Source organism: Gymnoscopelus braueri (assembly GCF_963280865.1).
Source record: "Gymnoscopelus braueri genome assembly, chromosome: 16".
Classification (NCBI taxonomy): Eukaryota; Metazoa; Chordata; class Actinopteri; order Myctophiformes; family Myctophidae; genus Gymnoscopelus; species Gymnoscopelus braueri.
The window spans coordinates 51,851,171-51,874,169 of record NC_137616.1 but is presented as its reverse complement, the minus strand read 5'-3'; the positions used below and the strand labels follow the sequence as shown (position 1 = coordinate 51,874,169).

The 22,999-nt window shown below is 40.0% G+C and overlaps 2 protein-coding genes across 2 annotated transcripts in view; both read left to right on the top strand.

The window, feature by feature from the left end:
- The window catches only part of LOC308103080 (serine protease FAM111A-like), a gene marked incomplete at its 3' end in the record, with an annotated part of 73,180 nt that overhangs the window by 3,395 nt on the left and 46,786 nt on the right, over positions 1-22,999 (top strand). The window contains exons 3-7 of the mRNA XM_080452929.1: positions 1,890-1,980; positions 13,506-13,611; positions 15,346-15,591; positions 16,534-16,599; positions 17,293-17,379. Coding sequence (XP_080309055.1) covers positions 15,420-15,591; positions 16,534-16,599; positions 17,293-17,379 — 325 coding nt within the window. The 5' untranslated portion in view covers positions 1,890-1,980; positions 13,506-13,611; positions 15,346-15,419. The remainder of the gene's footprint in view (positions 1-1,889; positions 1,981-13,505; positions 13,612-15,345; positions 15,592-16,533; positions 16,600-17,292; positions 17,380-22,999) is intronic.
- Positions 5,894-9,146, top strand: LOC308102530 (serine protease FAM111A-like). Its single transcript, XM_080452278.1, has one exon. The coding sequence runs from the start codon at positions 6,778-6,780 to the stop codon at positions 8,680-8,682; it is 1,905 nt and encodes a 634-aa protein (XP_080308404.1). The 5' UTR covers positions 5,894-6,777; the 3' UTR covers positions 8,683-9,146.

Genomic DNA, 22,999 nt, shown 5'->3' with positions numbered 1-22,999 from the left:
AGTCAAAATGGGACTGTTAAATATATATATAGGGCAGTGCAGTATTATTTGTATGAAAAATATACATTAATAGGGCAGTGGGATAATAATTTATATTACAGGTCAAACTAAACGCAATCTGAAAATACTAATCACTGAACACAAAGTGGTGATCAGTAACATGATATATATGTCATTGTGACATTATAAGGACAGAGGACATGGATCAGCAGACACACTTACATTCATGGGCATAGAGAAGGTCAGCCTGCCACCTAGTGGTGGTGACATGTAACAACTGCTATTACAGAGAGAAGCTCATTGGATTTTCACTTTAAATACAATGGAACCTAATGGCTTCAACGAGAGTTTAGACCTCAGCCCCTTTATATCATTTTAAATGTTATAAATGTGTTATTATCCCACTGCCCTGTTTATATGTTTTATACAAATAAGGTTGCACTATATTATATGTAACAGTCCCATTGTGACTGATCCTACCTGGCCTGCTCCATGTTTATCCTACATCCTGACCTCTATTGAGGCCCACTTTGATCGTTCCTACCATGATATTTGACATTTTTTTCAAAAAAAAAAGAAAAAAAAGAATCCAAAACAAAACTGTATGATATTTCTTAATCATTTCGCCCAAAACGTTTATAACTAATTATGACTAACATAAAAATAACACTGTCTGTCAGTTATGTAACATAAGAGATTTAAATAGGTTTAACTAGGATTAAACCTGACTTTGGCCAAATGATTGTGGCCTAAGTCAAAATCATTTGGCCGTTTTTTGGCCTAAGTCACAAAACCATGGACTTAGGCAAAAGAAAAGTCTATTTTGAAGTCACACTAGGGAGATAGGCCATTAAACTAAAAGGGGAGGGAACATTATGATCCTTTTCAATTAGGAGATAGGTGATTTTACCAGAGGTGGCCGCAGTGTCATGAGGAGCTGACTTAGGCAAAAACATAATTTTCCTCAAAAAATTACTTATGCCATTAGTTTAGCAAGGTGACGAAATGGGTTTCTTTGCACCATTGCGATGGGTTGATGGGCCCCTTTGTCGGTACATTTACTATATATATATATATATATATATATATATATATATATATATATATATATATATATATACAATTACATATATATATATATATATATACAATATATATATATTGCATATATATACAATAACATATATACGTACATATATATATATATATATATATATATATATATATATATATATATATATATATATATATATATATATATATATATAGATAGGCAAGCAGACAGATAGACAGATATATATCTGCTTGCCTATCAATCAATTTGAAGAAGAAATCAAACCAGAATGATGAACTGATGTAACATCAGTAAGTGTATATCTGTCAGTGAAGTCTCTTACTCTCTGTGTGTGGTTCTATATATCTGTCAGTGAAGTCTCTTATACTCTCTGTGTGTGGGTCTGTATATCTGTCAGTGAAGTCTCTTACACTCTGTGTGTGGTTCTATTTATCTGTCAGTGAAGTCTCTAATACTCTCTGTGTGTGGGTCTGTATATCTGTCAGTGAAGTCTCTTACTCTCTGTGTGTGGTTCTATATATCTGTCAGTGAAGCCTCTCTCTGTGTGGGTCTGTATATCTGTCAGTGAAGTCTGGCATATCGTCTGATGAACTACTGACTTGCTGAGTCATGGTGTCTCATGCAGTGTAAATTGCAGTTTAGTCTCACCTGAAAGGAAAGGTTTCCTGTTATCCAGAGAAAACTATATTGTCTTTGATTAGTGTTCATTTAATTTGAAATGAAATGTTAAATATCTTTTGCATGTTCAGAATGTGATATGCTTTAATAACATTAATTGTCACTCATAAGTGATGTAACTCTATTGTCTCTCTAGGTCGTCTCTAGAAGGAGCCCTGAGGCAGCATCTCCATCCTCCATACATCTGAGGAGCTCTCCACTACTTTCTGACCTGCATCTTTCTTTAGGTAAGACAGCTTTATTAGTACAGTATAGAACATATCAGCAACAAACTGATTAAAAGTGCTTTACATTAAACATTAAAGCACAAGAACACTTTGGTAGAGGTTTGGGTTGTGTAATTACCTCGTCATGGCATAACTAGTTGGTGAGATATCTTGCTCAGGATATTAATATGGAGATATAGATATGTTGCATTGTTCATGAGAATACAGATTTGATTTGAGCACTCGTAATATGCAATCAGAACAGTTGTAGGTTGGAATTTTCAATCTGTAATCCGTCATCCACACATAATCTGGATTTGAAGACACACAAAGGAAAACAAATTGAGGTCACAGAAAAAATGCGCACGCACACACACGCACACACACACACACACACACACACACACACACACACACACACACACACACACACACACACACACACACACACACACACACACACACACACACACACACACACACACACACACACACCTACATCTCTTTGTCAGTAAACTGTAATGCTGCTACTTGTGTCATAGTGTGTGATGTGTACGTCTCTTCTATGTTGTAACTGTTCTGTGTCTCTTTAGAGGACCACAATGGAAATAAGCCTCAGGGCTTTATTGTGTTTGCTGTATGTGCTATCACCAAATAAATGCATTCATTCATTCATTCATTCATTCATTCAGCCCAAAGTGGACCCTGACTGACCCTCAGACCTCTTTCTTCACCTGTTCATACAGTAAGTGTAGAATCAATCTCTCATTATTCCTCCGTAGGCTGGAACTATGACTTTCTTTGTCGTTGTTGTTGCTGCTGTTACTATGACTTTATATTTTTAATCTTCCATTTTAATACATTTTTGGCGGCATGGATGCGTATGAGACATTTGACAAAACAGAGTGGGCACCAGGCATACTGGGCACCAAAACAGAGTGGGCAGCAGGCGTACTGGGCACCAAAACAGGGTGGGCACCAGGCGTACTGGGCACCAAAACAGAGTGGGCAGCAGGCGTACTGGGCACCAAAACAGAGTGGGCAGCAGGCGTACTGGTCACCAAAACAGAGTGGGCAGCAGGCACACTGGGCACCAGGCATATTGGGAAAAGTGTATCTTTGACTGTCTTTTGAACTGTTTGTGTCATGAGAACCTCCACACAACTATTCCTGGCTGGTACCCACTCTGTTACTAAAGTCGTAGTTCCAGCCTATTGGACTCCTTCCAGTGGTGAAATGCTCCTTTAAGGTTGTGCACTTGCTTTGTGGAGTTGACCCATGAACCCAGGTATTTGAAGTCATTGATTCCTTTCAGTGCAGTGCCCCCTACTGTTCAGATTAGATTTTTTTTTTTGATCTGCACATCAGGATATATACATACGCACTAGTTCTTTCCTAGGAAAGATGACGGATAGTTGTTGTGCCGGTGAGGTAAGAAACCCTAGGAGGGCTTACAAGAGAACCTCACCGTTTACATTGTGAGGTCAGATGGAAGGTCTGCACCACTAGGTTGTGGAACAGATTAATCGACATGAATGATAATAGATTAACAAAGAAAGTATTTAACTGGAGTCTGGGACAAACAACAGCATGGACCTTGGATAGAGGACATATACGCGGTATGTTCTGTGAATATGGAGTCGAAGATGTGTTCCTCAGATTACAAAAAGTTAACATTGTAACTCTAAAGGAGAAGATTCTTGATAAGATCAAACATACTTGGACAGAAGAGATCTGGAGTAAACCAAAATTGCGTACTTATAGACACATTAAACATTTTTACTACACCGAAAACCAGTGGTGGAAAGTAACTAAGTACATTTACTTAAGTACTGTACTTAAGTACAATGTTGAGGTATTTGTACTTTACTTGAGTATTTCCAATTTCCAGTACTTCTACTTTTACTCCACTGCATCTCAGAGTCAAATATTGTACTTTTACTCCACTACAATTATTGGAAAACTTTAGTTACTAGTTACTTTTCAGATATAAATTATTATATTATGAAACATACTTTAACCACTTCAGCCCTATTTTATACCTAGGCTATTTGAAAATAGCCGATCTACAAGCTCACAACTCGTCGCATCGAAAACTATATGTTTTATTTAACCTACCAAAGAAAAGAAGATCACTCTGTGCTCAGATTAGAGGAGGTATACTGCCACTTCATATTGAAACAGGTCGATATGTAGGGATGGATGAAGAAGATCGAATCTGCCAAATGTGTGATCTAAATGAAATAGAAAATGAGTGTCATTTCGTTTTGTATTGTCCTTTTTATAGGGTCTGTGAAGAGTTGTTTAAGAATGTTAACTATGCTGATATGTTGGATATCAATGACTCATAACTTATTCATTGTTTATTTGAAAAAAGATGTATTTAAACGGGCAAACTACTTGGAGAAAGCTTGGGATATGAGGAAAAAAGCTTTGTACAGCCAGTAGGGGATATGTACTTTATGTTATGTTTTGTTTTGTTTGGTCTGTATTGGTTGTATATGATCAGCAATACCGGTAACCAGTGTATATGTTACAGGTAGATTGGCATTCCAGGTAGAATGGAAAATAAGCGCTTGTTTTCACCGCCCGTCCGCCCCCCAGGCAATTCTGTAGAACCAACGCCAGAGGGCAATGCAAGCCACACATGAGTCCCACACCACACACGCACGCATGCACACGCACACAAACGAGCACGCACACACGCATACGCGCACATGCACGCGCGTGCGCACACACCCGCGAACAAGGGGGCGAGACTGAGGAGGCGGGGCTGGCGGGCTATGTTAGTGCAGTGAGTGGCAGTTGGGGCAAACCATAGCGGGGCAAACGCAGTCCCCACAACATCATTTACTATTCTGTGCCTATCGGTACATAACTCGGACGGCGCTTAGTCGACTAGGAGACCATCGGCCGGTCGTCGCGGGCACTCGCGCCTGGAGGCGCTCGGGCGCGACTCCTTGGCCTCAAGGTCTCCTGAGCCGGAGCGCCTCCGTCATGGTCCAAAACTATACTTTATCGGCGAAAAAAAAGAGTCCGCGGTTGTTTGAAAAAGTAATGTCCCGAGCGGGAGTCAAACCCAGACTCCCAGTGGTAGTGGATGGGGAGTCCAATGATTATCGAAGTGCGCCACTGAAGCCAGCATGTATGTATATTCATGTTGTCGTTGTCCTCGCATCGCAGCCCCGTCCCGAGCCTAAAAACAAGCGCTCCACTTCCAATCTACCTGGAATGCCAATCTACCTGTGACATATACAATAATATTGAATATTGTGACTGTCTGAAAAGGTGTCATATAATCCCATGAGGGATGATGGGCCACGAGGTGGCATGACACGTAAATAAAATAATTCATTCATTCATTCATACATTACATACAATTTGAATGTATTAATATATTTTGTTTTAAACTAATAAAAACATGTATAAGAACTAAGATAGACAACAACAATACAAAATTACAACTGAGCAGAAAAGACACAAACTAAAACAAATAGACAAAGCAAAGACTACTACTGCTACTACTCGTGTGAAATGAAAAACAAAGATGATTTTTGTTTTTTTTAATATCCATAACTTGACAATATTATGGACGCCTATCATCTAATTACCCACTCGGGTATTCAATGTATTTATTAAAACATATTTTGTAGGTAGATAGGGAGGACGTGGTAGCCACTAGATGGAAATGGGCATTTCATAAGGAGACACCTTTATATTTGATGGAGAACTGCCCCCACTTAGCTATGGGGCGGCCATAGCTGAGTGGTTAGTGAGCCCGCCTAGGGAGCCAGAGGCCCCAAGTACGATTCCAGGCCACGCCAGCATATGTGTCGATGAAATGAAATTTGTCCCTGAGCAAGACTCTTAACCCCTAATTGCTCACAGGCCCTCATTGGAAACAAGCCCGCAAGGACTTTCATGAACGGAATTATCCTTATCCTATCCCCTGGTGGTGATACATAATAGGACATGTAGATGCTTTGCCCACCAAAACTGTCATCAGAGGTAGACTGCCTGCAAAAAATATTTGCTTATTTCTCTCACAACATATGGCAACACTGGTACAGATAATACAGACACGCTTGCATAACTTTCTCTTTCTTCAGTGGTAGCCCCCCACTCTCTGGAATGGCTTACCACTGTTGCACGTTACGTCTTCATTTTATGTGAGGGAGGTGCATGAATGAATAGATCTACAAGTTAACAATGCCTTGCATCATATCACAACTTGTTGATAGCATGTAGATCTGTTATTTTGTTCCGCCGTGAGGACGTGTTTATGGACGCACATGGATACCCGGACGGACAAGAGCGAAAGCATATAAACTCAGGCCACAAATCCAGTTAATTGTAATCGTAGAGCACTGAAGTCTGACGTAATTTACTCATCCTACCTGGGTCCCGGTTTATTTCCCCATTCAGGATTCCCATAGACAAACACAGAAGATAAAGTAAACAGTTAAGACAGTTTGAATGCTTTGTGAAAACCTTGTATGCACTCATTTGTAACTACTTACAGTAGCATTAGCAATAACAAAATCATTGGTAAAGAATAAATACACAAAGCCACAAGCAATTAAACTATCTTCTGTGTTGATATGTTGTACTGACATTAATACAAATTATGTGTTATTTTCTCAGGAAGAAAAAGGACATCATGACAGCCATTCCTTTGCATATATAATTGGAAAGGGATCATCACAGAGAGAGATAACCTGTACCAGAGCCCAGACCATTATAGAAGCACTACTGACCTCATCATCCTTTTCACACACAAATAATCTAAAAAAAGTTAAAGACAAAGAACTTGTAATTATGAGAGATAAAAGAGCTATCAGCCCACACTTTCCATGCTGGTTAATTGGAAAAGATGATTTTCTGATTATTAAATATATAAAAACTGAGGGAATCTCTGAACCCCCAAACAGTGTAAGTGGTTCTCCCCAACACAAGCCAGTAATCTTTCATGTAAAGACAGAAGGAGGTCCTAAAATAAAGTATACGATTCTGAACAATAAGAATCTTAAAGACATAGCTGATGAAGTTAGTGTTTATGCATTTGAAGGAGAAACAGTAAAGGAAGCTCTGAGACGAGATGGACGCTTCAAAAGTGATGTTTTCAGTAAATGCTCACTGAAAAACATAGGTAATGACCTAATCACTGAAATGACCTTTCTTGTTAATAATCTTGTTGGCAAAACCTTCAAGATCAAACGTGATGATAAATATGCTTCACTAAAGAGACAGTCAAATCAACCAGTCCCCGGTACCAGTACCAGTACTTTTAACAGTCCCAGTCCCAGTACCAGTACCAGTTCCGCACAGCAGTCAGCAACAAATGTGCCAGTTAATACTGACATGGCAGAGCACACAGCAAGACAAAATACCCCTCCTACTCTGGCCAAACCTTGTCCAATTGTAGATTCCAAGGAAATCCTAGCTCTCCTACGTGCACAGTATAAAGATTTAGTCAAGCACATGAAAGACAGAGAAGGAAAATCTAAATCTAAAAAAGAGCTAATCCGTGTAGAATATGGAAAGAATGCGGAAAGAATGGCTTGCATGGATGTGAAAATGTTGAGGCAGTTAATGGTCCGGGCTGACTCTGTTTGTCAGGTGAGAGTAGAGGGGAAGGCTGCAGGGAGTGGTTTTCTCCTGTTTGATAAGTTCATCCTCACAAATGCTCATGTGATTGAAAAGGTTTATGACCTTGGTAAAAAACAGCTGAAGCAGAAGGTCACGGTCTCTTTCAATTATGAAGATCTAGGGAGTCAGTTGGATTCAGTGCCTGTTAAACGTCAGGTTGTTGTCTTTGAAAAGCTTACGGATCATTCAGGATGTTATCATGATTTTGCTTTGTTGGAGCTTGACTTGGAGCTTGACTCACCCCTTGGACAAACATGCCCTTCTGGATTGTTAGAAAACGTTGTAAACTCGCCCCAGAGGGGTGGAATCTGTATTATCGGACACCCAGGCGGAGGAGTGAAAAAAGCAGACCCATGCTTTATCATTCCAGTTGGTGACCGTGAAAAGGATGTAATTGATCGTTACCAAGAGGTTCAACCCCTCATTACTCGTCTACACTTTGATGAAGACCATTTGACACAACTGGTTAATCAAAGCCCAGTTATAGCTTATGATACATGCTTTTCCTATGGATCATCTGGCTCTCCTGTCTTTGATGAGTTTTGTAATGTTGTTGCAATGCACACAGGGGGTTATGTCTATGAGATTAAAGAAGGACACCCCCAGAAAGTACATCCCCAGAGTTTCATTGAGTACGCCCAACCCCTGTCAAGCATTCTTCCCAGAATCATCATCCAGATAGTGGAAAGAAAGAGGTTTGATGTACTGGAGGCATACCTCCAGTACACCTCTAGTCACCAGAATGCCATATGGGATCAAGTGAAGAGCGAAGCGTTTAGAATTGCGACCAAGGAGAATAACACTGTATTTAAAGAGAATAGGGCAATCTATAACAGGGAATGCAGGAGGAGCCAAACCCACAAACGACCAAGGTCGCTACCTATGCCACCTACATCGCCAGCGAGTCGCCCACCAGCGACGCACGCCGCAAATGCCAGCGGCGCAAGTCGTCAGTCAGTGACTCACGTGGCCAGTCACCGACGCCACCGTACGCATGTGGCTAGGGCCGACATGCCAGCGGAAAAAAAAAAGTCGGTAACATGTCGACCTCCCATTAGTTCGACCTCCCCATAGACCGGTCGGACTAAAGGGAGGTTCTACCAGTCCCATTGGCCCGACCCTGTATGATATCCCACTTCTCTGTCAGTCCGCATCTCTCCCCGCACTCAAGAGGACATGTGATACAGTGCAGTGTGCAGCCCCCCCCGAACTGTTTACTGTACATATTTTTTTTTCAATTACTACTCGTTTATATGATGTTTTTGCATAGTAGTGTATATTTGTCTGTCATTAAATGTTTCGATGAATTGAGTACAAATTAAGGACCCCAATGGAAACGAGCCATAGTGCTTTCTGTGGTTTCAAATCCACTTAACAGACCTTGTATTGAACTGTACTTCCATGTGCTTGTCTTTGCAAACTGTTAAAGTATTACATCAATCAATCACACACACAGATCCTGATCTTGCTTTGACCCAGACAGGCTGCGCTCGCTGTCCATGCTGCTGAAATGCGCTATGCATTGTTACCATGTACCATGTACCATCGTTTAGGATTCCATGACTTTTCTACTGTATGTCTGCTGTTAGCTGTGTTTAAGTTATATTTTTATTAAAGGTCCTTTGTAAACTGTAATTATTTATTTTCATGTTTGTTTATGGTGTTGCTGTGAAAGCCTGGTAATGCGAGGTCAGTGTTGCCACTGGGCCAATGATTCCGCCTGAATCGTAACGTAATTCACCTGGTTAAATAAATGTTTAATTAATCAAATGGCGACGTCACAGTGGCCAGTCGTGACCTCCGTTTGGCCATGTTAGACCCAAAGCACATGGATAGACATTTAACTAAGGCAGAACTCTGTCAATTCTCAAGCGATTCTTATAATTCAAAGTTGTCTACACACAAAAAAAAAAGTGCCTCAGGGGTTCTTTGGGATTGTTGTGGTGCTACATATAGCACCTCAGTGGTTCTTCAGTGGTTCTTTGGGTGGTTGTGGTGCCTCCACGGTTCTTCAGTGGTTATTTGGGATAGTTGTGGTGCCATATAGCACCTCAGCCCAATTACTGAAGTGCTATGGTTTGGGATCTCGCTCCTCCTGGGTTCTTCAGTGATTCTTTAACAACAGGTTACACTGTGATACTGTACGGTGTTAGCTTGTAGATTTAGGGCATTGATAGCACACTGAGCCTCATTATTTCATCCTGTGGTTTGCTGTAGGTCTGGAAATGTGGTGAAATACTTTGGAAAAGTTATGGAAAGGTTTTGAAAATGAATTGTTAAAAATGTGTGTGTGAACCCTGTCAATATTAGCAGACACATAGGCCTATCCCTAAATACATACCAATGGACTCCTAATGTGTCATAGTGTATATTCCACTGTGCTACACTCTTTAAATCATAGTGTTTCTGCATTAACTGCTGAGCCACTTCATCACAAACATGGTCTTATTTAGACAAAACAAAAAGCCAATCTAAAAGCTCACAACGCATTGCGACACATGAGCTTATATGTAGATCTGTTTTTTTTATTGTTCTAATTGTTTTTGTTTAGCTTTCTGGCCAGCAGTGACATGGCCTCACAATTGCCAGAGGGTTAAAGTGGTTAACAATTCTCAGTGGTGTAAAGTAACTAAGTACATCTACTCAAGTACTGTACTTCTTGTACAATTTTGAGGTATTTTTACTTTAGTATTTCCAATTTCAACTACATCCAGAGGCAAATATTGTACTTTTACTCCACTATAATTATTTCAAAACTTTAGTTACTAGTTACTTTGTAGATTTAGATTATTATTACAAAACATACATTAACCACTTCAGCCCTTTATACATTTCAGCCATTTGAAAATAGCTATTTTCAAAAGATCCTTATACATTTTATACATTTGAAAACTTGCATAATGCCTACTTTTACATTTGTACTTTAATTATGTTTTGATACCAATACTTTTGTACTTTTACTCAAGTAAATTTAGAATTCCGGAGTATTTCTGCATTGCATTATTCATACTTTTACTTAAGTAAAAAAACAAACTACTTTTTCCACCACTGCTGATTCTGAAGAAAACCTGGAGACTGTGGGAAGTCTCCACGTATGGTGACATTAACCCAATAAAACCTGGAAAGCACCTGTATCATTTTAGATCTTAGCTATATAAATTATATATTATCATAAATGTTCCAGAAAACTCAGGATTTAGAACAATGTTTGTCAAAAATAGCAGATCTACAAGCTCACAGTGGCACAAGGCACCTTTTAACACAAATCTCTTCTAACACTCAGGGGGTCCATAGAGTACATATACATATTAAACACTCAGGGGGTCCATAGAGTACATATACATATTAAACACTCAGGGGGTCCATAGAGTACATATACATATTAAACACTCAGGGGGTCCATAGAGTACATATACATATTAAACACTCAGGGGGTCCATAGAGTACATATACATATTAAACACTCAGGGGGTCCATAGAGTACATATACATATTAAAAACACCACAAAAAATACATTAACCGGCTAAAAAACATGAAATCATAAATAGAGGCTGACTCTTATAGGATAATTATATCCTCAATAATACTGTTCTGGATGAGTACTAGCCTGACCCTTCCTCTTGCCTTGCCTACTTGTTGTCAATTAGTTGTATGAGCTCTTGTTTTATTGTTTTATTGGATCTCGTTTATTTGATAGATTTATTTGTTTTAGCTCTTACTCATTTGATTTTCTCATCTGTTTAAGACAGTAGGTAGCTGATATACTGCACTTTTACCTTAGTGCTAGGTATACTCTTAGTTGCTTGTTTTAGAAGAGAATGCACTTAATACTTGTGGTGATAAGTAGTATCCTTGCCTACCTATGTTGAATGCACTTATTGTAAGTCGCTTTGAATAAAAGCGTCTGTATTCTAATCTCTTTATATAGGATTAACGATATCCTCATTAATACTAGACTCATCCAGAACATGAATGCATACATACATAAAGTGCCTTAATAGAGCCTCACATGTATGTATTCCACACATTACAAACAGGTGACTGGCACTATGCCATCTAGGGACCTTAAGTGGTATCCTCAGGGCATCATTGTAGAACACTTTAAGCCTCCACATGCTAACTATCTTCCATACTGGCCGGTGACATTAACAGTGACATACAGGTCAAGTCTATGCCATGTTTGTGTCTTATCAGTAGGCCTACAGTGCTTTCATCATTTAGGCCTTCCACAATGATTACATAATAGCCTACTCACAATTATTTGAGATAATCACTATCATCATTACTATTCAGAATGTTAGACAGCAACACAATCCAATAATTAATCGCAATTATTTGAGTGACAATGAATCATCAGGTAAAATGTCATAATCATGACAGTCCTACCACTATGATACATGAGCAACAGAACCACTTAGCTGTAAAGGTGAATATGTGGATATTAAAGGTCTTTATGGTTATTATAGTTATTGCTGGCTTTGAGGACGGGAGGAGATCAAGTTGTACCTGTTCAACTAGTTTTCTGTGTTGCCTGGTAGTGGTTCAGCTACTGTGTGTTGATGAGGAAGGTATGCATGGCATGGGCAGCGTAGGAGGAAGGTGTGCCAACACACTGTGCTGTTGTTTGAAGACTGAGCTTTATAGTGGCGAGCTGCCAAACCGACGTTGCCAAGGTTACGGGGGGAAGCGGGTTCAAGCGACAAATCCGCGGGGCCCACGTGTGGAAGATGGTCGACAGTCAATCCCCCCCCCCCCCCATTAGGCAATTAAGCTCCTCCCCTCCTCACTCCCATTCACACACCTGGCCCAACACTCCAACTCTACACCTTACTGAATGAATAACCTAAAAAAAGCAACACAATGCAATACACAATAATAATAAATAATGCATTACTATAATATCCAACACAAAATGATATTAAATAAACAAATAGAAAAAGCCCACTAAATATGATTACAAGCAACTCAATATATACTAAACTAACATGTGTGACAGTGGCTTTGTTATAAATCTATAGCTGCTGTTTGTACATTGTTGTTCAGTACTTCAACCAGGAGACAGAGTCATGTTAAAACTATGCGGGTGTTAGTTTGTCTGTGGGCAGGTACCAGCCCCACTCCCCCCTCTCTAAGGCGTTCCCTGAGTGACTCAATAATACAGACAACGCTATAAACACGTTCTCTTTCTTCACCTCCTCTTCATACAGTAAGCGTCTCTCTCTCATTCTCTCTCTCTCTCATTATTCCTCCATAGGCTGGAACTACGACTTTTGTATATGTTTTGGTCTTCCATGTTCAGAGTAGATTTAATTAAACCTACTGTATTACTCAGTGGTGTAAATTACCCAAGTACATTTACTCAAGTACTGTACTTAAGTACAATTTTTAGGTATTTTTTACTTTACTGGAGTATTTCCAATTTTCAGTACTTTTACTTCTACTTCACTACATGGGCAAATATTGTACCTTTACTCCACTACAATTACTTGAAAACTTTAGTTACTAGTTACTTTGTAGATTTTGATTATTATTGCAAAACATATATTAACCACATCAGCCCTTTACATATTTTGGCCATTTGAAAATAGCAGATCTACAAGCTCACAATGCGACGCATTGTGAGCTTGTCAAAAGATTAGTCTACCTTTCATACATTTGAAAAATTGTGAAATGGGACATTTAAATGAGTACTTTCTACTTTGGGTACTTTAAGTATATTTTGAAACCAATACTTTTGTACTTTTACTCAAGTAAATTTTGAATTCCGGACTTTCACTTGTAACAGAGTACTTCTACATTGCAGTATTGATACTTTTACTTAAGTAACACATGTGAGTACTTTTTCCACCACTGCCTGTACTCTATTAACTATAACCCATAAAATGCACTTTTCCAGGTGCTAAACAGTGACTGCAGTTCCTGCCCGCTGAATGGAGGTTTCATTCTACCTGAAGTGAACCCTGGCTGACTGAAGACACCATCTTTCTTCACCTTCTCTTACAGTAAGTGTAGAATGAATATCTCATTATTCCTCCATAGGCCAGTGTGTGTGTGTGTGTGTGTGTGTGTGTGTGTGTGTGTGTGTGTCATGGCGACTGCACGGCAGCAGGTGAAGAGCTGAGCGCACCCTGTTTTAGATGTTTTAATATCTAAAACCACACCCGTCGTAACTGCCGCCGTAAATGTAGTAATGTGCAATATGATCCTGTGGAGATTACTCTGGACGATGTGTCTGGTCTCGGCGATCAAGGTTGCCTATAAGCGAGCGCTCCAAAGTGGGAGAATCTATCAACAACAATGGACTCCCCATGACCCGACGCCAAACCACCCGTCGGAGCTGGAGCTGCCGCTCCACACGGAGTTCTCTGACACGGTTCAACCCCTGAATGAGCAGCGGTGGTCTGAATTTCAGATCCGCGAGAGAGCCTTCAGGAAAAGCTTGGATTCGGAACAACGTGACGAAAAACGCCACTTCGTTTCTTCGCGAGATCCTGGAGGTTGGATACGACTCATAATAGAGGCCTTCAGATGGCTGGTCTCACAAAGAGAAGAGCCAAACAGCTAGCAAAATATTGCTCAGTGTCAGCTATCATTGGCAGTCGCGCTGTTTGGAGACGGCGCTGCTATCTGTACCCTTAAGCTGTATACTGCCTGTTTGGCCCTACGTGTGTGTGTAACTATGATTGCCTTTGTCGGCACGTATGCCATAGTAACCCACAGTGTGAAATTGCACTACCAGTATTTGTGTCCTTTAAAACTTGTATTTATGTGGACATAAATAAATAATTTAAATGTGTGTGTGTGTGCGTGTGTGCGCGTGCGTGCGTGTGCACGTGAGTGTGCATAAATACCACTCCAGACAGTAACCCCTCATGCTTGTGGATCTGCTCTGAATTGCCACAGTAATATTACATTGTTTACTTTGTACAAACTAATGCTCATGGACTTTAAACCTGATGATGGTTTAAAAAGATAAGAGATTCTATCCTTGCCATATAGTAGAGTACAGTTCAGTCTATAAAGGCTGCATGCCTGCAGGGAAGACAGAGGGCATTTCACCATTGAGTGAGTGAATGGTTGTAAATGTCTCCTACACACCAATTACAACTTGTTAATCAGTTCAGACTCAAATGCATCCTTTTGGAATAATATGCGTCAGAGACTGAAGTAGGACTCTTCTGGATACAAAGCCTGTTTCAAAAGCCTAATGAATGTTCCCTAATGGATTACTAGCATACAGTTCTTTCTATACATGACTATTGTTTTAATTAAATCATTTAAATGATTTCCTCATTAGGTACTTGCATGCCTCTTACACTCTCTGTGTGGGTCTGTATATCTGTCAGTGAAGTCTGGCATATTATCTGATGAACTACTGACATGCTGAGTCATGGTGTCTCATGCAGTGTAAATTGCAGTTTAGTCTCGCCTGAAAGGAAAGGTTTCCTGTTATCCAGAGAAATAAATTATTTGATTGGTGTTTATTTAATTTGAAATGAAATGTTAAATATCTTTTGCATGTTCAGAATGTGATATGTTTTAATAACATGTTCAGAATGTGATATGTTTTAATAACATGTTCAGAATGTGATATGTTTTAATAACATGTTCAGAATGTGATATGTTTTAATAACATGTTCAGAATGTGATATGTTTTAATAACATGTTCAGAATGTGATGTGTTTTAATAACATGAATTGTCACTCACAAGTGTTTGAACACTATTGTCTCTCTAGGTCGTCCTAGAACGAGCCCAGAGGCGTGTCTCCAGTCATCTCCATCCTCACTCCTAAACTAACGTTACGTTACCATGGATCCCAGCCCCAAACCCACTGAGAAGAAGAGGGAACGTGGAGCTGAAAGGGAGAGGAAAAAGAAAAAAGGGGCCCTTGATCGTGATCAGGATGCGGCCAAATATCATAAAGTGGATGATATGTTCAAAGCCCTCAGCATGAAGTCAAAGAAAGATGTTGCAACAACAAGTAAGTTAACTTAAATAACACTGGTTCTTCTCAACATGGGGTCAAGTCGGGTAGTCGGGGATGTGGTAATTGTAAGCGCAGGCTGACAACTTTTAATTGTTTGGAAGGGGGGGGGGGTATGGTAGCGCTCGGCTTTGTCAGCTTGGACCGCATCCGCCCGTGAGTCAATTTAAAATTTATCAGACGCTCTAAATCCAGAGTGACTTACAGTAAGCAAGGTAAACACGAGGTAATACATCAAATACATAGAAATAGTGATCTAGAATCATAGGTAAATCAAGAACCTATCATCAGTCTATACAGTATGATATCAATACATAATTAATCTGGATGCCAGGTCAACAAATGAACCTGTCATCTGTCTAAATGACATGCTATCTAAATGACATTAGTCAGTGTTCACTTAGTTAGCCCCGTGTGGAACTTCACCCTCTGCTATAGCTTCACAGCTATGGGGGAGGAGGATGTTTCAGACGCGGCTTCCAAATGTGTGGGCCACTATAAACACAAATGAACTCATTCACTGCCAGAGTTAAAACATCGTCTACTGTCCCCTTGCCAGCGAAAACGGCGATTTTACTGTATCTTTGAAAAATCATGGAATATTATCCGTGACCGCGATTCTCACGGACATCGGCTCGTTACATGAACTGTGGTCCGGTAGCGTCTGGGGAATCTTCCATTCCAGAGCTATATGGCTGTTTGGATGTGGCTTGTTGTCAGTGTGTTCATAGTTGTGCTGTTCTCATGTGCTTGCAGCTGTTCATATGCTTGTTTTGATTAACTCATTAATATTAAATATATGTGATGTCTGAAGTGTGTTCACAACTACTCTAAACCCTCTTCATTCTGCTAGTCTATAATAAGTTCCAATAACCAGCCCAGTAGACATTGTAAAATGGAATACGTTGCTTCATATTGTTCTATGTTTCCTGTGTAAAGGTGGATATAATACCAGAGCTGCTGCTTCAGCAGGAGAGCCCAGTGCTAGCTCAGAGGAACTGGCAGGTACAGAGCAAACACTCTACAGTACGACAAGTACATTCATTTTATAATACTGGGTTTACACTGGAAAGTCCCCACACCACACCACACCACACCACATGTATACAGTTTGCTGTGATTTGTGTCTTTTTATTTGTATACATTTTGCACTGGATTTGCTGTGATTTGTACTTAATTTGTTGTGTTTTGCATTGGTTTAGCTGGGATTTGTTTACATTTGTTGTTAATACGCAGTTTTATTAACAACATCCATTTTGTTAAATTTTTACTCAGAGTGTAAAATGGACTTTAAGGGTCCATTTGGTTCTTACTGATAGCTGGAGTATTCCTGCACAGGTTATTTTCATTTATATACAGTTGGCCACTCGTCTAAATTACATTGTTAGGCAAGAAGCAATGACCTCCACCTATATGTCCTTACATTACAAAGGAGTGTCAATGAACAGAGTCTGCTACTCATACCTGTAGATCTGAGATGGTATAGGCTACTAACTACTGTGTTATGGAAACAGGAGATATTGTGGGTGCTGGGCTGCTATATGGAAACCCAGAATAAAATTAACTAATGAATGTGTGAGATTTATAAAGTATGGAAACAATTGAATACAAACATATTTGATGACAATAGTATACATTTATGTTCTTTCATAATTACTTCTTGTTGATGCAATGATTCCACAATTTCTTCCTGTTCAGCAGCTCTACCAGCAGGTGGCGATGATTCCGGTATAGCGGTGCAGGCAGACCCCATTCTACCCAGTGACAGCTCAGAGGAACCCACAGGTACATGGGAACCAGTGTTGCCAAATGGTGCAACGCTTGTGAGCTTGTAGATCTTCTATTTTCAAAAGAATCTTGACAAAAAAAAAGTGAAACATTTGGAATTTTAAAAATTCCAAATTTGGTAAATATTTTCAAATGGGGGTCTGCGGAAAAATACATATTAATTTAGAGCGTCCTTGATTGATTGATTGAATATTTTATTAGGCGAAAAATGTAAAAAAGCACAGTTACATTTAAAATACTTCTGTCTAAAAGGTCCGTTCAAAAAAGTCCTTGCGTCTTGTTTCCATTGAGGTCGTTGGCATGAAAATTATTGATCTCACTCGCTATATTGTTCAGTGTGGCTGATGAGTGATGATTGCCAAGCCTTCTGCCAGTGATAGTGCCTTTGTTATAGGAGGCGTACGGGTATGGAATCACCTGAGAATTGACTACATACAATACATAGATACATACACACGAGGAGCATGAACAAAGCTATACTATAGGGCAAGAAGAAAATACATCAAACATTAAATAGAAACATGTCAGGGATATCTAGATATCTACATACTGTAGATACACATAGCATAATCCAACTGAACAGTATGTGCATGAGAGGTTAGACATTAAGGTTAGGCACAAAGGTAGTAGCACTTTGGTAGGTCCACAAAGTAGCATTGTACATGAGATAAAGTGCAAAACGCTGTGTCAACGTACAGTATTGTCAGGATCAGGTTGTTGATAACTTGTAACGGTCAGATATTATATATTTGACTATTACTAATTTTTAAATCACGGGTTGTGAATGATCTCTTCAGATACAATTGATTAGGCTGAGAGTAGTGCACTTCAATAAATATACAGCAAATAAACACAGCCAGAAATAAAGCACGAAAGTTTGTGTCAATTTTAACCCTTTTATCTACTCCTTAATGACAGGAAAATAATACATGCATTGCCCAAATATAGCAGATCATGAAGCGGCCGACGGTAAAGTCCGCATCTCGCGCACGCTCGCGCGCACGCTCCTATTGTTCCAATATAGTTCCGTGTAGCGTCTCCAAACGCTCCCCAAACAGCACGAAAAAAGTAATCCAAAAGAAATCCAAAAGAAACTTAATCCACTCCAGAAGCGGTATAATCCAAAAAGCTCGGATCTCCACGGAGAAAAGAAAAGTAATCCACGCTGGATATAAACAAAATATAAACGGTCTCACCAGTCAGAAGAATGTCCCGCAGCTCTTCCCTTTAAACGGTGAGTATTGACAGTTAATGTGGCCTTTGCTATGTTCCACCTATAGCTTAGAACTAGACAAATAAATAATCAAACTGGACCAGGTCTCCCGTGGACTCCCTGTCGGTTTGTTGTCTCGTTTCGGGGCCGCGAGCCGGCAGCTTCCGCACGCTATATGGTGCGTCAGTCATTCCCAGACAGACCCGTCAATCAATGTCAATCAATCAATCACAATACATCAAAATGAAAGCATAAACATTTGAACCCCCCAAACAATAACAAAATGAAAACATAGACATCACAAAAGATAGGACCTTACCCTTAAAGGATGGCGTTAATATAAGGAATATTTTAATTCATAGGCATAAACTTTTAAATGCCATTATCAAACTAAATCCTCTTTTACACATGTGTGGCAGCGCTACAAACTAATAAAAGTGTTTCAACTGGAAGATCTCTCTGTGACTACTGTCTGACCAGAGTACTGCTCTTATCGTTTTGGGTTTGGTGTTATGGTAGGTGAAGGGTGCATCATCCGCTGTCTTAGGCCGAATCTCCTAGAATTGCTAGGAAGTGGTGATCTGAGATATTTACTGCCGTTGTCAGGTCTTTATAGAACTTCAATGCTTTACTCTACTGGTGCTACGTTGGTGGGCGAGTACACCACCACCAACGTGTCAATGTATGTGTAAAAATCTGTGAACAAAGTTAATATAAAACAACAAACAATGTTTGGATATGTATTGCATAGTGACATGGATTCCTATTAATGAGATTGAAATTAATAACCCACATTTTCTCACCTCAACAGGTGGAACCCCTCTCACCAAAATGGACACAGAGGAAAAGAAGTCTGAAAAACATGATCAATATCCCAAGGTAATCTTTTTCTATAGTATGATCCAAAACATTGATTCCAGTACCTATATCAATTACTATATCTGTAATTACAGTGGTAATGTAAAATCTCTATCAAATTACTTCTTATACTGTAGGCTATAAAATTACATTCTGCACATTACCGTAGGCACAGCAGAATGGTTGGGATTCTAAGCTCCTTTTACTTATTTCTACACAAATATAATATTTTTGTATGATTAATTAATTTGTGCCTCTTCATTTGCATTATTAACATCATGTGGGTCGAGGATAATGATTATTGTGACTTTTAGCAATCAATAATCAATGAAACAAGTCAACCAACTTACTTCAATTCAGAAGCAATTCCTCGGTCGATCATGTTGATCAGTTATTAAAAAAATATTCCAGTCATGATGACGAACCTTTATGTAGGCCTACTCTACTTTCCTAGGCCTACAGTAGGTGGGTAGGTCAAAATAACAAAAAGTAGCGCAGCGTCTGACCCTTCCTGGTCCATGCTGCTGATAAAAAAAATATATATATAGCGTAGCTAACTATATTTAATACTGCAATATCACATTGCTTTCACACCCATTAAGTGTCATTTAAGTTTCTTGCTGATATGCATTTTCATTTCACTGGCCCTCATTTATGAACCAAATAATGGGCGTACGGCGAGATCACCGCAATTTTCAGCATTTGTCATTCTATGGTGACTTTGACTTTAGCGTACGGCCCGCTCAGATCTCACGTTAGGGCGTGTAGACTTTGACTACACCTGTTTGTTACATCGTAGACATGCGGAGCAGCATTGTCTGACCGTCTGACAGGCATCTGGACACATGTATCCACTCCAACATGTATATCTAACACACTCATAAATATCCCTGTGAAAATATAACATTTTATACATTTATAAAATAAGGTATACATGGACTTGCATGCCTATATTATTTCCAAGTGACAATGACAATCAATTAATATCTAACATAGCCTATTTGCAATGTTACAAGTTAGGTGCTTAATCATTCACTCATTTAAACAAACTCCTTTAACAGTCATTCAGATCTGGTTGCATTGGCTATTTGAAAATAGCAGATCTACAGGTTGCATTGGCTATTTGAAAATAGCAGATCTACAGGTTGCATTGGCTATTTGAAAATAGCAGATCTACAGGTTGCATTGGCTATTTGAAAATAGCAGATCTACAAGCTCACTTATAGATCTGTAATTTTCAATTATGTTCAAATATATGAGCGCTTATGTGAGCATTTTCGGCAGTCGGGACCGGCGGCTATCTCTCATTAACGTGGTGGCACGGGACTCACTGCAGCCCGAGTCTCACGGGGAATACATATTTTAGTGTAACTCAAACGCGCACTGCACCATAGATTTAATTTTTGTTTCAGACACTGATCTTATCTCTCAAAGTGGTGTTTTAACCTATGGCATTAGTGATCACTTTCTTACTTACTGCTCCAGGAGAGCCCAACGAGTCATTTTTAACTCCCATAAGTCAATCACTGCCAGATCCTTTAAGCGCTACTCTACGGCTCAATTTTGCGAGGCTTTACAGAAGCTAGACTGGTCCCCAGTTCTTAATTCTGATGACATCAATCAGGCATGGGGTAGTTTTAAAAAACTTTTTATCTCTGTAATTGACACAGTAGCTCCAACTAGAACAGTCCGAATCAAGCAGAGATCCAATGTATGGTTCACACAAGCAATCTTTGAAGCCATTAGCGCCAGGGACAAAGCCCTGTCTCGTTTCAAGCAATCAGGTAATCGAGCTGACCTCCTACGTTTTAGAAGGCTCAGAAATCAGGTTCAGCGCAAAGTGAAAAAGGCCAAGTCCAGCTATTTCACAGAGCAAATCAGGGAACACAAGGTTAACTCTCGAACCTTATGGAAAACCCTAAAGAACCTGGGTTGCACCACCAAAACGAAAGATTCGAGTCCTTGTATCTCGCTAGATATTGAAGGTAATAGGGTGTATAACAAAAACCTGATTGCAAACCACTTTAACTCTTTTTTCACCTCTATTGCCATGAAACTTGTTGCTTGTCTGCCTGCAGGCCCTGTTACCTACGGGCAAAAAGAACTGCAAGCTTTCTATGACCGTCGCGGTGTCACTCCTAACAGCTTTTCTTTCAAGCCAGTCACTGTTGTAAACATAAATAAAATGTTAAAGAGCCTTAACACCAACAAGGCCACTGGGCTTGATAACATCTCTGCAAGGTTCCTAAAGGATGCAGCGGACCTGATTGCACCATGTGTCACACACATAGTTAATTTGTCCCTAGAGCAAGGAACTGTCCCCTTGGACATGAAACATGCCAAAACAATCCCTCTTTTTAAGAAGGGTAATAGGTCTGACCCGGGAAACTACAGACCTATCTCCATACTCAGTGTCGCTTCCAAAGTACTGGAGAAAGTAATTCATGAACAACTTTATGGGTACCTTAGTGACTCCAAACTACTGTATACTTTCCAGTCTGGTTTTAGGAAGTCCCACTCAACTGACTCATGTCTTCTCTACCTTACTGATTTCATTAGATCTGAAATGGAAGCTGGTAAGCTAAGTGGAATGATCCTAATTGATCTCCAAAAAGCCTTTGACACAGTACACCACGGCTTACTGTTCAACAAACTTTCAGCCTTAGGCCTGAGCTCTTCTAGCTTAAATTGGTTTATTTCGTATCTTTCAGACAGGGATCAAATCACAGACTTTCAAGGCCATCTCTCAAAGGCTCTGCCTGTGACCTGCGGCGTCCCGCAAGGGAGTGTTTTGGGCCCCCTGTTGTTTCTAATTTTCATAAACGACCTCCAAGCTGCCTGTACTGTTAATTTGTTCTTGTACGCGGATGATTCAGCCATCCTGGCCTCAGATGAGGATGTAGACAAGTTGAATGGCACCCTTGTCAAGGAATTCAATCGTATTAAGACCTGGCTTTCAGACAATAAATTATCCCTTCATATGGCCAAAACTGAATATATTTTATTTGGTTCTCAGCCCAGGTTGCACAAACTGGCCTCTCCCAGTATCACTCTTGGGGGCCAGTCCTTTCCGGCTAAACCCTCAGTCAGCTACCTTGGTTGTCTGCTTGATCGCAGCCTGGGTGGTGAAAACATGGCTCTTAAGACCATTAGTAAGGTAAATGGTAGAACCAAATTCTTAGCCAGGAAAGCGCAGTTTCTGGACTCTGCCAGTCTTCGCTTATTAGCAAACTCACTGGTTTTATGTTGTTTTGACTATGCCATTGGCTCATGGTACGGTGGCCTAACCAAAGCCCTAAAAGAGAAGTTGCAGGTTTCTCAAAATAGGTTGGTCAGGCTTGTCTTGGGGCTGTCTGCAAGGGACCATGTTGGAAAACATCATTTCCAGCAGTTGGGTTGGCTCCCTCTGGCAGCCAGGTCAGTTCAACTACAGCTGAACTTGGTGCATAACATCTACATAAACAGCGCCCCTGTGTACCTATGTAATCTTTTTCAGAAGCGTAGCGAAGCCCATTCCCACCTAACCAGAGCCAGCATAGCAGACCT

Coding starts and splice junctions, on each gene's coding strand:
- LOC308102530 (XM_080452278.1), top strand. CDS start 6,778: ATGAGAGATAAAAGAGCTATCAGCCCACACTTTCCATGCTGGTTAATT.